The 13,464-nt window shown below is 41.9% G+C and overlaps 1 protein-coding gene across 1 annotated transcript; it reads right to left on the reverse strand.

Moving 5' to 3' along the window:
* Positions 1–10,418: 10,418 nt before the first annotated feature.
* sf3b5 (splicing factor 3b, subunit 5) lies at positions 10,419–12,238 on the reverse strand. The gene is made up of 2 exons (XM_086162301.1): positions 12,140–12,238; positions 10,419–11,106 (listed from the first exon to the last, which is right to left on the reverse strand). The coding sequence occupies exon 2, from the start codon at positions 11,101–11,103 to the stop codon at positions 10,843–10,845; it is 261 nt and encodes an 86-aa protein (XP_086018427.1). The 5' UTR covers positions 11,104–11,106; positions 12,140–12,238; the 3' UTR covers positions 10,419–10,842.
* Between the last annotated feature and the right edge of the window lie 1,226 nt (positions 12,239–13,464).

Below are 13,464 nucleotides of genomic sequence, written 5' to 3' on the forward strand. Positions count from 1 at the left end.
AAATTACAAAAGCACAACATTTCATTTCATTTAATCGTTGTCAAATCTTTTCCTGGCTACTGGACTTGTTTTTTTTTTCACGTCCGAGACATGTCATGTCTCAACCGAGAGGCTTCTTCAGTTCTATCATTGACCCTGGGGAGTTTCTGGCATACAACTTTTAGGGTTTGGGTCGGGCGTTGGGCAAAGTTAAGAGGATGAGTTGGTTTGCAGCAACTTGGTTGCAACTGGGCATACAACTGTTGGGGTTGGGCATTGGACAAAGTTAAAAGGGTGAGTTGGGTTGCAGCAACTGGGTTGCAACTGGGCATACAACTGTTGGGGTCGGGCATTGGACAAAGTTAAGAGGGTGAGTTGGTTTGCAGCACCTAGATTGCAAGAAGGTATACAATTGTTAGGGATTGACTAGGGTGTTGGGCAAATTTAAACGTGTGTGTTGGTTTGCAGCAACTGGATTGAATGGGGTTGTTGTGTTGTTTTGGGAACAAAGATACAAATTCCCTGTGAGGAATACACGTCATCAGGAATGAGCCATATGTATGTATTGGAGAGACAAAACAATCCCTGCATAAACAGATGGCCCAACACCGGAGAGCTAACTCTTCAGGTCAGGATCCTGTGGTCCACGTTGAGGAAGAGGGCCACTGAGCAGAGGAGGGGGTCTTAGACACGACCTTTGACCAGCATACAACACAACACACCTGCTCCACAATCCAAACCATGGTTTGTTTTACGCAATCCACAAATTAGCCTTACAGTCACCTGTTCAGATTCAAGGGGGAAAACCCAGTCCAGTACAGTTGCCACAGCAAGATTTGACAACAATTGACTGACCTGGATGACCGAGAACCTTTGCAATACAATAATACAATGTATTATTTGCAGCCCTTATGAAAAGCGGTAAAGAAAACTAACATTTTCGCCGCATTTGTAACCTCAGAGTGAACATTTGAGCCCTTCAGTGATAGCATAGAAAAAAAACTACTTCATCTCAGCTCTTATCGTGTCCTCCAAGTGTCAATAAATACCCATGTTTAAGAGTGGCATGCCTTCTGTCTCCTCAAAAAGGACGAGCTAAATTAGTTTTAAAGATCGCGTTTGTTCCAAGAGCAGCATATCTATCAGGTGATAGATATCTATCCCTTTCAACTTCTGCCTGCACATATAAATTTGACATTTGGGTTTTTATTTTATTACCTTGGATCTTAATGTTTCATTGATTTTTTTAAATTTTTTATTTGACGAAATGTGAGTGGACACCTGTTCAGCTGGTAGAATAACGATGCGGCAGTGAAGTTTTGCGGTCGCGATGAAGATGCAGGACGCCGTAACCTTACTGTGTCTCGATTCTTTTATCGACCATCTGCGATGATAAACAGTTGAGCCAAGACCGATTTTATTTATATGGCGCAAGATCACAACATAGTTGTCTGATGACACTTTCCACGTAGAGCAGGTCTGGACCACATCCTAAAACACTGCCTCTAACCAGGCAGAAACCTATTTATTATTGTTATTTTATACATTTATTTACTAATGACACTGAAAATACAAAGTAGGGAAAAAAAAATATATATATATAAATAATAATTAATAATAATATTAAATAAATAGATAGATAGATAGATAGATAGATAGATAGATAGATAGATAGATAGATAGATAATAAATCAAAGCGACAGAGCAGTTAGTGTTGATGGAATAGACTGCTTTAAATGAATATGTTTTGAATTGGTGGTCAATCAATTGATAATAATAATAATAATTGATAATAATAATAATTATGATAACAATTAACTGCTCCCCTAGCGCTGGTGTATGGCAGCCTACTGGGCTCATGGTTCATGCATGATGGGTTAATAGCAGAAAACAAAATTCCCCGCAAGGGAGTAATAAAGGAATAAATTATTAATGATACAGTAACTTTAATATTCATGAAAGAAATAGCAATGACGAGTGGCAGATTGCATGGTATTAAAAAAATAAATCTGAGCCTATTATATGCCCTCACTATGAAATTTGCCTGCCACTTAATAAAAATAATAATTATAATAATAATAATACAGGGCAGCCAGTCTGACATTTGACCTTTTCTGACACAGGGGTCACAAGGCACGCACATACAACGGTGCTAAGTGCTGCTAAATTCTACCAAGCTAGCAAGTTACCTAGTTATACTCCAATTCATGTATTTTATTCTCATGAAAGGGTATAATAATGAGTGGGGAGCTGGACCATGTAAAAAGCCAAAAACGTACCGCTTCAATAGGGAGTAGAAAGGGGCCTTTTTTTTTTACTGTGTAATTTTTGAAGTGTGTTCGCCTCATCTGCCGGTCGCTATAGCGAAGAAGGGAAATGTGGAGCGGCATTTTCGGACTGTTCCACTTATTAATGTGAATCAGCCTTCTCCCACATGAAGATCATTAAGCCCAAATACCGTTCTACCATGACTGATGATCATTTGGAAGTGTGCTTGGGGCTGGCTAACAGTAGCTACTGTCTGGACTATACATCCCTGGCTAATTCCATTCAGTGCAAGTCATCAGAGTAAGGTAATGATAAGAAATGTACAATGTTGTATTGTGCAATATGGCTTTATGCAGTTATGCGAGGGTACACCAACATATATTGTGCATATCAAGAATTCTCAATATGTTTATAAATCAATTAAAACATGTTTCGCATTTTTATAACAGGTAGTTTATTTTGCCTTGGACATTTTATAAGTAGCTTGAATAATGAAAAAGTGTGCATCCCCTGACGCTGAGTGAAGAATAAACGGTATAGATAATGAATGAAGGAAAAAGCAGCTGTAATAGAGGTGGAAGAGTTGTTTTTTATTTGAATCCAACTCTAGATGCAGAGTCCTTTTATTCCCCAAACATGCACCATCTCGCCAATGGATCGCCAGTCTAGGTAGCTGGATCTAGTTAGCTGGCGTTCCCTGCTACCTGTTAGGTAGCCTTGTAGGCCAGGAAGTGGCCAACCAGTAATGAGGCTAGTTGGAGCAGGAAACACATAGAATCATTAAATACAGACGAAGGGGGAAGATAATCAAAGAGAATGTGATGCATGGATTGATCTGCTACACCACTGCGAATTAACAAGAAGCCCCTAAGTGTTGGTTTGATCTCTGGTGAATGTCGGTATTGCGGCATGTCATCAGGACGCTCGCACGTTACTCTGAAACTCAAAATTAGTGCTGACAGTTTGTTCTAGATGATGAATGCTGATGTTGCTGAACCGCAGTTCGCTAAATATATTTCCCATGAATCGTCCAAAGGAGAGCAGGTACATTTTTTTTTTTTCCCCCCATATTTTCTATGTGCGTGATCTCATTCTTGTTTTCAATTTCAGCATTTCCTGATCTTCAAGTGCATCACCTTAATGTCTTACTCGGTTGTGACGGGTGGTTTCTACGTGAGCGACCATTAAAGTATTGGATTTCAGCCCCCATCCGGTCGGCCTCACCCCGATGTAAGAGCCCGGCGGATTTTTTTTTTTTTTTTTAAAGGGGAAGTTGGGTATAATGGAGCCGTTTCTAAAGAAGACGAACGCAAAAACAAGGACCGGGAAAATCGAAGGGGGCGAGGAGAGTCGAGTGGCGGAAGAGACAAATGTTTTTGGAAATGAGAGGACGGATGACTCACGGGTTCGGTTTGTGCTCAAGTTTTCGAAGCTCCTTTTTGACATCCGGCCGGCGGTGGGAGGATGACACAAATGTGCGCTGCCATGGCAACAGGAACGAAGCAAATAGACGTTTGAGTTTCTTGTGCTGTATGGTCGCCGTTAATCCCCGTGTCCTGACTGTGGGGATGAAGGGTTTTCATGAAGCACGAGGGGAACGGGTAGTCGGAAGCAGACAGTGCTTGTCCATATGAAAAATGCCCTTCTGAACCTCCGTCATCATAAACCTCTTGATCCCACCAACACCCTAATACTTCACACGTGAAAACAGTGAACTCATGCTTTAACAGGAACCCGCCGGCTAAAACTAATAGGCATAAATGTGCTTTACTATTAGCCTGCAAAAAAAACCACAAAGAATTGTTTTCTTTAAATTGCAATTTATTCAAACACCATTGTTTTACTAGCGCAGTACGTGCTAGGTTGATGACATACAGGTTGCATTGTGTTAACTTTAGCTTACTGCTAGTGTCAACTTTGACTCTGTACCGTATATATGCTAATTATGCTACGTTGTGCTGCTTTTGGTTGCAATATCCAGTCTAAGGGAAACAAAGGGACTGATGCTAGGCTACACAGCATTCCAAGGGAGAAGGAGAGGAGAAAAGAGTAGGAAATTGTTTGTGGATGCACACAATTTCCTAAGAATCCCCCGTGTTCTCGCCGCCTCTCTCCGGATGCATTTTGAGTCGCATTTTGCCAAGCTAAGCTACTGGAAGAGTTCAGGGGTGCTACTAGTCCAAAAAAATGGGGGCTAAAGGCCAAACGCCGTGCCTCCAGTTTGCTTTCACAAGCAGACAAAAGGTCTTCAGGGAACAAGTGACGCCTGCTTGAAGAAATCACCCGAGCAGGAGATGGCGGATGTTCTCCTGCGAAGATGTCAACAGTTACTGCAGAAGTAGCATCTGATGACAAGAAACGATCAGGGAGGAAGCTGACGACGAGTCACCCAGTCAGTCGGCACAGCAGCCTGTAAGTCTACAGCAAACAGCGGATGATAAAAACTGGAGCTCCTTTCAACAGATGCTCTCTCTGTTAGCATAGCAATGCAGATTCTGCACTTTTTGGCCCAACTCTTGCCTCTTGGCATATTTGTTCGTCTTCATTTTGAAGCTTATTCGGATCCAAATAGGAAGGGTTGCACAGATTCTGTGTTTTCGCACTGTACAGTTAAATGAATTGGACCGAGCCAGACAAAGTTGGGACGTAAACAACAACGCCGGCCTACGAGTGAAAAGTTTTTTTTTACAGTTTTCTACAAACTAAGATGTTATTCGTGTTTTTATGTAGCTGGTACAAATATTGATCAACAACGTCTTGGTAGCCTGGGGTTTAAAGTTGAAACTGAAGGTCTTTTTTTCTGGGATTTTTTCCGCTCACATCCAACGGGTTTTTGTAAAACTATGCGCACACACACTCAGAGAAACACTCCACGCTAATAAAGTTTCTCAAGTGGGCTCGGTAGTTCGGTCTCCCCGGCCCAGAGGTCTCAGTGCGAGTTTAAGAGAGTGGATATTAATCATCGGTCTAATCCTGCCCCGGGGTTGAGGGTTTGCTTGGCCCTCTCGTGACGCTCATATTACAATCGCGCCACTTCCTCAAATTACCTTGCACTCCTGGCAAAAAACGAGTGAAAGGTTATTAAAGATTTGGCTGTGAAGGGGAAGAAGAAAACAAAAAAATAATAACTAAAAAAAAAGCACATTTCAATTTTTAGGTCCCAGAAATGTGATTAAAAGGACAAAATTATTGATCCGATATGCTTTTGTAACTACACGTTTTTTTTTTTACGCCAGTCTTTTACAACACCATCTATCAGAGCCATAATCGGCTCATGTTTAATAGATGCGTATCTGCCTGCGCAAATGTGATGGCATACATATTTGATTCCAGACGCTTCCGATCCATCGATAAAACCCATTAAGGCAACGCAAAGGGGAACCTACACAGCCTGCGAATCTGACTTAAGTGGCAATGAGGAGCGAAGGCGTGATGGTTGGATCGGCGGTGGGAGGCGCGGGAGGGCAGAGATAATTGCGTTGCATCGGTGCACGAGCTTGATGAAAGTGAAGGTGCTTCCCAGGACCTTCTCCTTATTCAAGAACCGGTTTAATGATAATGAGAGGAGAGGGCAGATGATGGCCACGGCGGCGCGGATGCCAGGGAGTTGGTCGGTTATTAACAGGTAAATGGGTGTCAATTAGAAAGCCGTCGTTGCCGTCTCCGGGCAACCCCAGGTGCTCGAGAAGGCAGCCATGCCATCAAATTCGAAACCAAGGAGCCTGTCAGATGCTAACAGGCATCACAATTTATTTATTTTTTGCACTACCCAACTACCTACATCTCCACTTACCACTCTCATTCATGCAATATTTCTATTTCTATTTCTATTTCTATTTCTATTTCTATTTCTATTTCTATTTCTATTTCTATTTCTATTTCTATTTCTATTTCTACGTTCATACATTCATAATCCTGTATATTTCTGCTATTCTATTGCATATACGGTACGTGGCCTTTGTTTATTTGTATCTACATCCTTTATTTACATATTTTTTCTATTGTGACCATTTGCTTTTTTTTTCCATCCCGTCAATGCTTTGCTTGGGATCAATAATGTCTATTATCTTGTCTTGTCTTATCTTGTCTTAGCAGCATAAATTATGGTACTGACCTCCCAGAGCCTTAAAGCTTTCGGATGCCAGAGGCATAATTTCAAATATCTCTCCAAGAACCAGAAACGGACAAAAGACAATAGCCTATTTTTTGTTTTGTTTCTCTGTAATAACCGGTTTTGCAGAAAATGTCCTCAAACTGAGCCATGTGCTGATTAAGGAGTTGATTTATGCAAAAAAAAAAAAAAAATCAAAAATGTAATTTCAAAAATTAGCCAATTATTTAGAGAAGGTGATTAATAATTTGATTTTTTTCTATTTTAATTTAATGATTTTATTTAACTGATAACGCCTTTGTCTGGGTTTTTTTTTTAGAACATCATGCATTTTTGCAACCTCCTGGTGCGTTACACCACAAAAACATGTTTGTGTTGCACATACCTCAACATTTGGCTCATTTCTTGTCAGCATATTTAAAGAACACCTTTTGCATGAGGTAATCGCTTGAAGTGTGTGTGTGTGTGACCGTGCCCGCGGTGAGCGTGTGTATGTGTGTGTGTGTGTGTTTTGGCAGGGAGGACAATGTACTTACAATGACTTTGCCACTCCAGAGGGAATTAACAACCAAACAATCTGTTTCTGTTACGTCAGGGGTCGGGAACCTTTTTGGCTGAGAGAGAGATATTTTAGAATATATTTCTGTGAGAGCCACATAATATTTTTTAACACTGAATACAACTGTGTGAATTTCAAAGTAAGACCAGCAATATTAAAGTACAATAAGTCAAATGTATTCTTTTTAATGACATTGTTACACTGGAGTTGACTAATAATAAATAATATTCTTCTTACCATTAATTTGACTTCTGGTGCTGCATGATTTTGCTGATGGCTTTGTAATGTGGTTGGTTCATAGTAAGGTTAAGCTTCATTCATTCATCTGTGATTGCCTTTCTGTTCCTCACTATTGCTCAAGAACCAGCAAAGTTAGCTGAATTCCAGTCACCTTGTCGGGTCCATACACGGACCTCACAACAGCTTGTGTAGGCAGCTGCATTATCCAATAAAAAACAAGAGTTTTGAAGTCGGAACTCTTCCGTACCCCGAATTACAGCTGGGATTGGCTGCAGCCATTCGCAACCCTGAACGGGTGCAATATAAAATAAATGTATGGAGCTAAATGGAATTATTTATTACTTATCATGTTAAGAAGTGTCAGGTAGACCAATCCGCGAGCCAGATTCAGTCATCAAAAGGGCTAGCTCACGAGCCATTGGTTCCCAACCCCTGCGTTACGTCGTCTCTTCCAGGAATGAAACGTCATGATAGCCTTAAACACACTTGTGTAAAACTCATGTAAAGCAATTTAAACCCTATGTCTGGCTGAAATATCAGAAATGTGATGGTACCATTAAGGTAAAGTTTATGTCCTGGTGACGCTTTCCGATCCTGTTATCGACATGCAATGAATGTCTTTATTTATTTTACAGCTTCTTTGCAAAGGATGGCGTGCTTGGCTGCAGCCACAAGTGAGAGTGAACGGCTGCATGTTTCTATATGATGCTGAACGAGAGGGTGAATGTTCGTGTCTTTGTATGACGTGTGAATGAATGGATGAATGGTTTTATGTCTTTGCAAGTGGCTCTGCGATCAGCCGGCGATAAGCTGTGTATACTGTTGAATGAATGGATGAATGAAGATTTCCTGCAAAGGGCCAAACCAAAACAAATTGCAGAAGAAATGCTATTTTTAATCATGAGATCAATATGTAATACAACAATGACTTCTTCCTCTTTTCTTTTCGGCTTTTCCCTTCAGGGGTCGCCACAGAGAATCCATCAAGCCCTATTCTCTCTCACGTCAACCAACTTCATATCCTCTTTACGTCACTACATCCATAAATATTTTCTGTGGTCTTCCTCTTGACCTCCAGCCTGGCATTTCTGACCCAAGCATGCTTCTAGCAATGTATTCACTGTTTTTGTACATGACCCAACCATCTCAGTCTAGCTTCTCTGACCTTCTTTCCGAAACATCTAACATACGCTGTCTCTCTGATGGACTCATTCCTTGATCCTCTCCATCCTGGTCACTCCCAAAGAGAACCTTAGCATCTTCATCTCTGCGATTTCCAGCTCTGCCTGCTGTCTGTCTGTTCATCAACGTCCGTTTCTGCGAATCAAACATGCAATGAAATGATGAGATTGATTAATATCTGTACGAATAAGTGCATGTGTGTATGATAAGCCCCCCCAAAATGATCATGGTAAAAATAGAAGACAGGAAAATGTGTCTGGTTTTGCGGAGGATGCCACGTCTGCAAAGAGAATCGCGGTCGTCTGCACTTGTTGCTTTTTCCCCCAAAGGCCTGCTCCGGTCGGAGAGGTGAGCCCGCCTCTGCGGTTCGGAAGCGGAGGAGTTGAAATCCTCAGCGAGGGAGCGAGTCAAGCGGTTAACGTCAGGGGGCGTTGTACGTGCGACGGCGAGCCCCACGCCGGGCTCGCACCTGACTTGGCACCTCAGTTTCCACGACTCTCACAGCGAGGACAGATGGCAAGGACTTACCCCACTAAGAAACCCTCCAACACACGCGCACAAACGCACACACACACACACCAGGACGTGACCGCACAACACAAGAACTCCCGCGGCAGCCACCGGCTAATCTCTCGGTCCAACAATGAGTCATGCTTTGCATCCTCTCGCACCAAGTGTTGGGATGTGTGGATTTGGCCGGCAGCGGGTTTTAATGAATCACTGGAAGGCAGCAAGTCGCACCAGGGAGATGTGCTCTTTCCTTCCTTTCCGTTTTTAATGTTCGCTTCAGGTCAGTTTGTGAACACCTGTCTTTTACCCACTGCAATATCCTTTTTCTGTTGTGCAGACTTTTTCCTATCATACCGCCAAGCTTGATCTAAGGCCCCAATTCACACTCTGGAATCATGGTATGAATATTTTTGAGCTAGTTCTGGGAGTTCAGGTTGTCATCCTAACTCCTGGTGTTGTCTAAAATCAAGCCGTCTCGTTTCTTTGTCCTCGACTGGAGTTCGATATTCAACAGGATTACTCACACTTATTGTTTACAACCTGTCAAGCAGATGCAAGCTGCGGATGAAGTGGAACACGCGGGCGCACAATGGCCGACCACGCCGGAGACGCCGTCCGCAGATGACAGATCTTTCAGTCTAAGAAACCAAAACAAAATTAAACTCATCACAGAGATAAATAGCATGACGCCATGTGGAGTTAGGGGATTTATCGCCCTGGTGTTTTATTCTTCTGCCCACCAAAGTGAACTTTTATCACCGTTTGTTGTCTGGGTGATTGTGATAAATGAATGCCAAGCAGAGCAAAATCGGGCGCACTTCAACACACATGCACAGACTCGATCAATGTCCGGCCCTTCGGGAGGGTCATCCTGACCCTGGATGGTAATCCCTCAGTACCAACCGCTAATTTCTCACTTTTAAAATACAGGGGCAGCGGTGGTTAGGCCACAGGTTTGATTACAAATTTGCATGTTCTGTGTGTGGGTTCTCCATTTTTTAGTCTAAAAACGTGAATGAAATTTGTGAATCAGAGGGTGACACATTAATTGTCCATATGCTGCCTTGTGAAGATTTGAAAGTAGCGGCTAATTCTTGTTTACATTGAATTTACACATTATCTTAAAGGTGTTAAGGTTTGCTCTTCAGAAACGTTTTGAGTTAATTCCCAACAGGTAAGAAACCATTTTCAGTAAGCTCCCATAATGAAGCGAGGTTACAATACAAGCTGGTCCTGATTGCAATACTGATGGATTAGCTCTGCAATATATAAAAAAAAAAAGGTAAATATCACTTAGTTCTGTGTCATGAAACAACTGATCTATAACATAACTTCTATACTGATTAATGTCATGCCGTTTAAGACCGCATAATGATCTGTGGGGAAAAATATTCTGAGTTTGACTTTACATGTTGCTGATATCTGTATTAAAGGAATCGCCAATGAATAAGAAACCATTACAATTGGTAAAAATCCATTCACATGGCTTTTCTAATAAGTGTTAATCCATTCTACGACTTTATCTCTCCCCCATAAGACCATACATAAAAAATGTAAATTGAGTCAGCATAGAGAAAGCACTTTTTAATTAGATATTAAACAACTTGTTGAAAAAGCTGAACAGATGACCGTTGCTTGACACTCTCATGTGATGTAGCAAAAACCAGTGTGTCAAAAACATTTAGAATCTTCTTGGTATCGATTTGCTCCTTTTCAGTTACCATCTTCTATCTGCTTTGACTTCAGCAGAAAAAAAAACAGAGTGGTATTGATTTTCAGAGGTCCAGGGTTTCAAAACGAGCGGGAACAAAACATCAGATCAGTTGCTGAGTGTTCAGTTGTACAAGTAAGTGATTTTATTAGCTTTATCAGAGAAGCACAGCAAGAAGAAACCCGGTTGACTGACTTAAGGAAAAAAACAAACTCTTGGGACGAAATCAAGCCTATTCACAAAAAAAAAAAAACCAATATAAAAAAAAAATCCCAGCACAAGCTAGGCATCGTCAGGTTTGTCTGCTGGTGGTCCACAGGGCTGAAGCATCTTCTCCATCAGGTTGAAACGGACTCGGGCTTTGCTCTCATTCTCAGCAACGGAGAAGTAGTTGAGCAGGTCAAAGTGTCCCATGTAAGAGCAGTAAGAGTCTCGATGCTGGTTGACCAGCCATTCCCACTTGCTGGTGTCTGCATGTCCCGTGCCAATGTACTTGGACTGGAGATGTTCAAGCTGACTGTGGATGTTGTACCGGTCTGTCATTTTCTGAAACAAGAAAGACAAAATATGAGAATGGAATGACTGAAAAGGAAGCGAGAAGGTGAGAGATACAGTTTAACACAATGACCTGCTACGCCTGACGTGATTTTTTTGCCTCATAATCTTAAGACTCACAAATGCAACATACATACACCTTAAACTGTGAATTTATTCTGCGACTGACAATTATGATGGACAATTAGACTGAGTTTTCTTTGGCCTTACTGAGAAAAAGGCTTCCCATGACACCAAGTTCAAGATAATGTTATAATGTATGTATTAAACATGTGATTTCTATTCCCAAGCAGATGTTCATGGTTAAAACGAAAGTATAATTCTATATATTTGGAGAGGCACTGTTAAATTAGTTTTCACTGTGTAGAACAATTTCAGAAGAAGACTTCTGGATCTTTCCTTGCAGACCAATGCAGAAGAAGCAATTGCTAACATCCGCCATGGAGCAATTTCACACGGGCGGACTAATTAGCCCACCTGTGTAGAATAAATCCAAGCTAACACCCATTTGTGTACTTCAAATACATGCAAAAACGGCTGGTTGGCGAATATCTCACAGCAATTGCCGCTTCCGATTTATTGATCTGCTTGTAACGGTAAGGTACTGTTTTATTAACCAAGTAAATGTGTTTTTATAACAATGTCTAAGTATTGTCCGTTAAATCATATCACACGTAGGATTATACGTGGGCGAGGACTCGCCTATTTGCATTAAGACGTGATGCTTTGCCAGGTCGTCTAATGATTCTTCTATATTGGTTCACGGATTTAGTAGTTCACTATTTCAATACAAATGCTCCTTAAATCGGTAACTTGAGTACAAAATATAAGTAAACGACTAAATTAACACGAAAACTTAGCAGCTACGGTTGTCTCTACTAGCATGCTAAGGTTGACTGTGGCTAACAATAACATGCATTGAGCTAGCTGTAGTTAGCAGAACTCCTGCAGAAGCGCAACTTAAACTTTCAAGTTGACTAATAAACGCTTGGTTTGGAATCATAATCCTTTAAAGGGTGCTTACTGATTTAAGGGTGAATTCGACCGAAGGCACAGAGCGTGGACAAACGTTACAATTCCCCTACTGAGTCGGCGAGGAAGGCTGTGACTTCCGGTGATTGCGCTCCGTAAATGGAACCGTGTAGAAAGCATAACCTTGAAACTTTAGTTCCGGCGTGTCCGCTTAAGGTTTGCTTTTACCGCATCAGACTTATAGACTTATAAAGTGTCGGATATTCATTCCGTGCCTGCGATTTTCTTCTTCTTCTTTTTTTTTTTTTTTTTTGCTAATCTTTCATTAATATGCTAGAATTTGACTTTATTTTTAGTATCACTGACTTTACCGGGGGAGTGACATTTTGAATAACAAATAAAGAAAAGCTCTTGACAGACCCTCATATCTCAGAAGTAAAACTGTAAATTGCAATTTTAAGTAAAAGAATCACAATAAAGTTGCACAAAAAGCCACCCACCCGTGGGTGAACAGTAGTCCACCCATCCCTGCCATATGTTTGCTGCTTCTACTGCTACTGGTAAAACTGCTTCCATAGGTTTTCAAGAAAAATCCTGAACTCACTTGACTATTAATTACCACATCTTAATTTTAGTTGTCATGTGTTGCACCGGCCGATTCGATCCATTCGTTTTACCCCTCCTAATTATGTGAATTACACACTCTTTGTAAATGGCATAATAGTTTCTAGGAGGTCTTACATATTTTCATCCATCCATCATCCCCCGCTTATCTGGAGTTGGATCGCAGGGGTAGCAGACGGAGAAGTGAGGCGCAGACCTCCCCCTCCCCCACCACATGGTCTCCTCTGGGGAGACCCCAAGTCGTTGCCAGGCCAGCCTCTCCAGCATGCACTGGGTCTTCCCCGTGGTCTCCGCCCAGATGGACATGCCTGGAATACCTCCTCCAGGAGGCATCCAGACCAGATGCCCAAGGCACCTCGTCTGACTCTTCAATGCGGAGGAGCGCCAGTTCTACTCCGAGCTTCTCCCAGATGAACGAACTTCTCACCCTATCTCTAAGGGGGAGTCCGGCCACCCTGCGGAGAAAACTCATTTCAGCTGCTTGTATCCGCAATCTCGTGCTTTCGGTCACTATTCGCAGCTTGGTAAATGTAGAGCTTCACCTTCTGGCTCAGCTTCCCCTTCACCACGACAGACCGGTACAGAGTTTGAATCACTGTAGACGCCGCACCGATCTGCCTGTCGATCTCCCACTCCATCCTTCCTTCCCTCACTCATGAAGAAGACCCCAAGATATTTGAACTCCTCCACTTCTTCCCCGACCAGGAGTAGACATTTCACCCGTTTTTGGTTGAGCACCATGGTGTTGGATTT

The sequence above is a fragment of the Fistularia commersonii genome, chromosome 2 (assembly GCF_037954325.1).
Source record: "Fistularia commersonii isolate RoL2024-O1a breed Wild chromosome 2, RoL_Fcom_v1.0, whole genome shotgun sequence".
Classification (NCBI taxonomy): domain Eukaryota; kingdom Metazoa; phylum Chordata; class Actinopteri; order Syngnathiformes; family Fistulariidae; genus Fistularia; species Fistularia commersonii.

Bases quoted from the DNA above. Each gene is read 5' to 3' on its own strand.
- sf3b5 (XM_086162301.1), bottom strand. From the start codon at position 11,103: ATGACAGACCGGTACAACATCCACAGTCAGCTTGAACATCTCCAGTCC.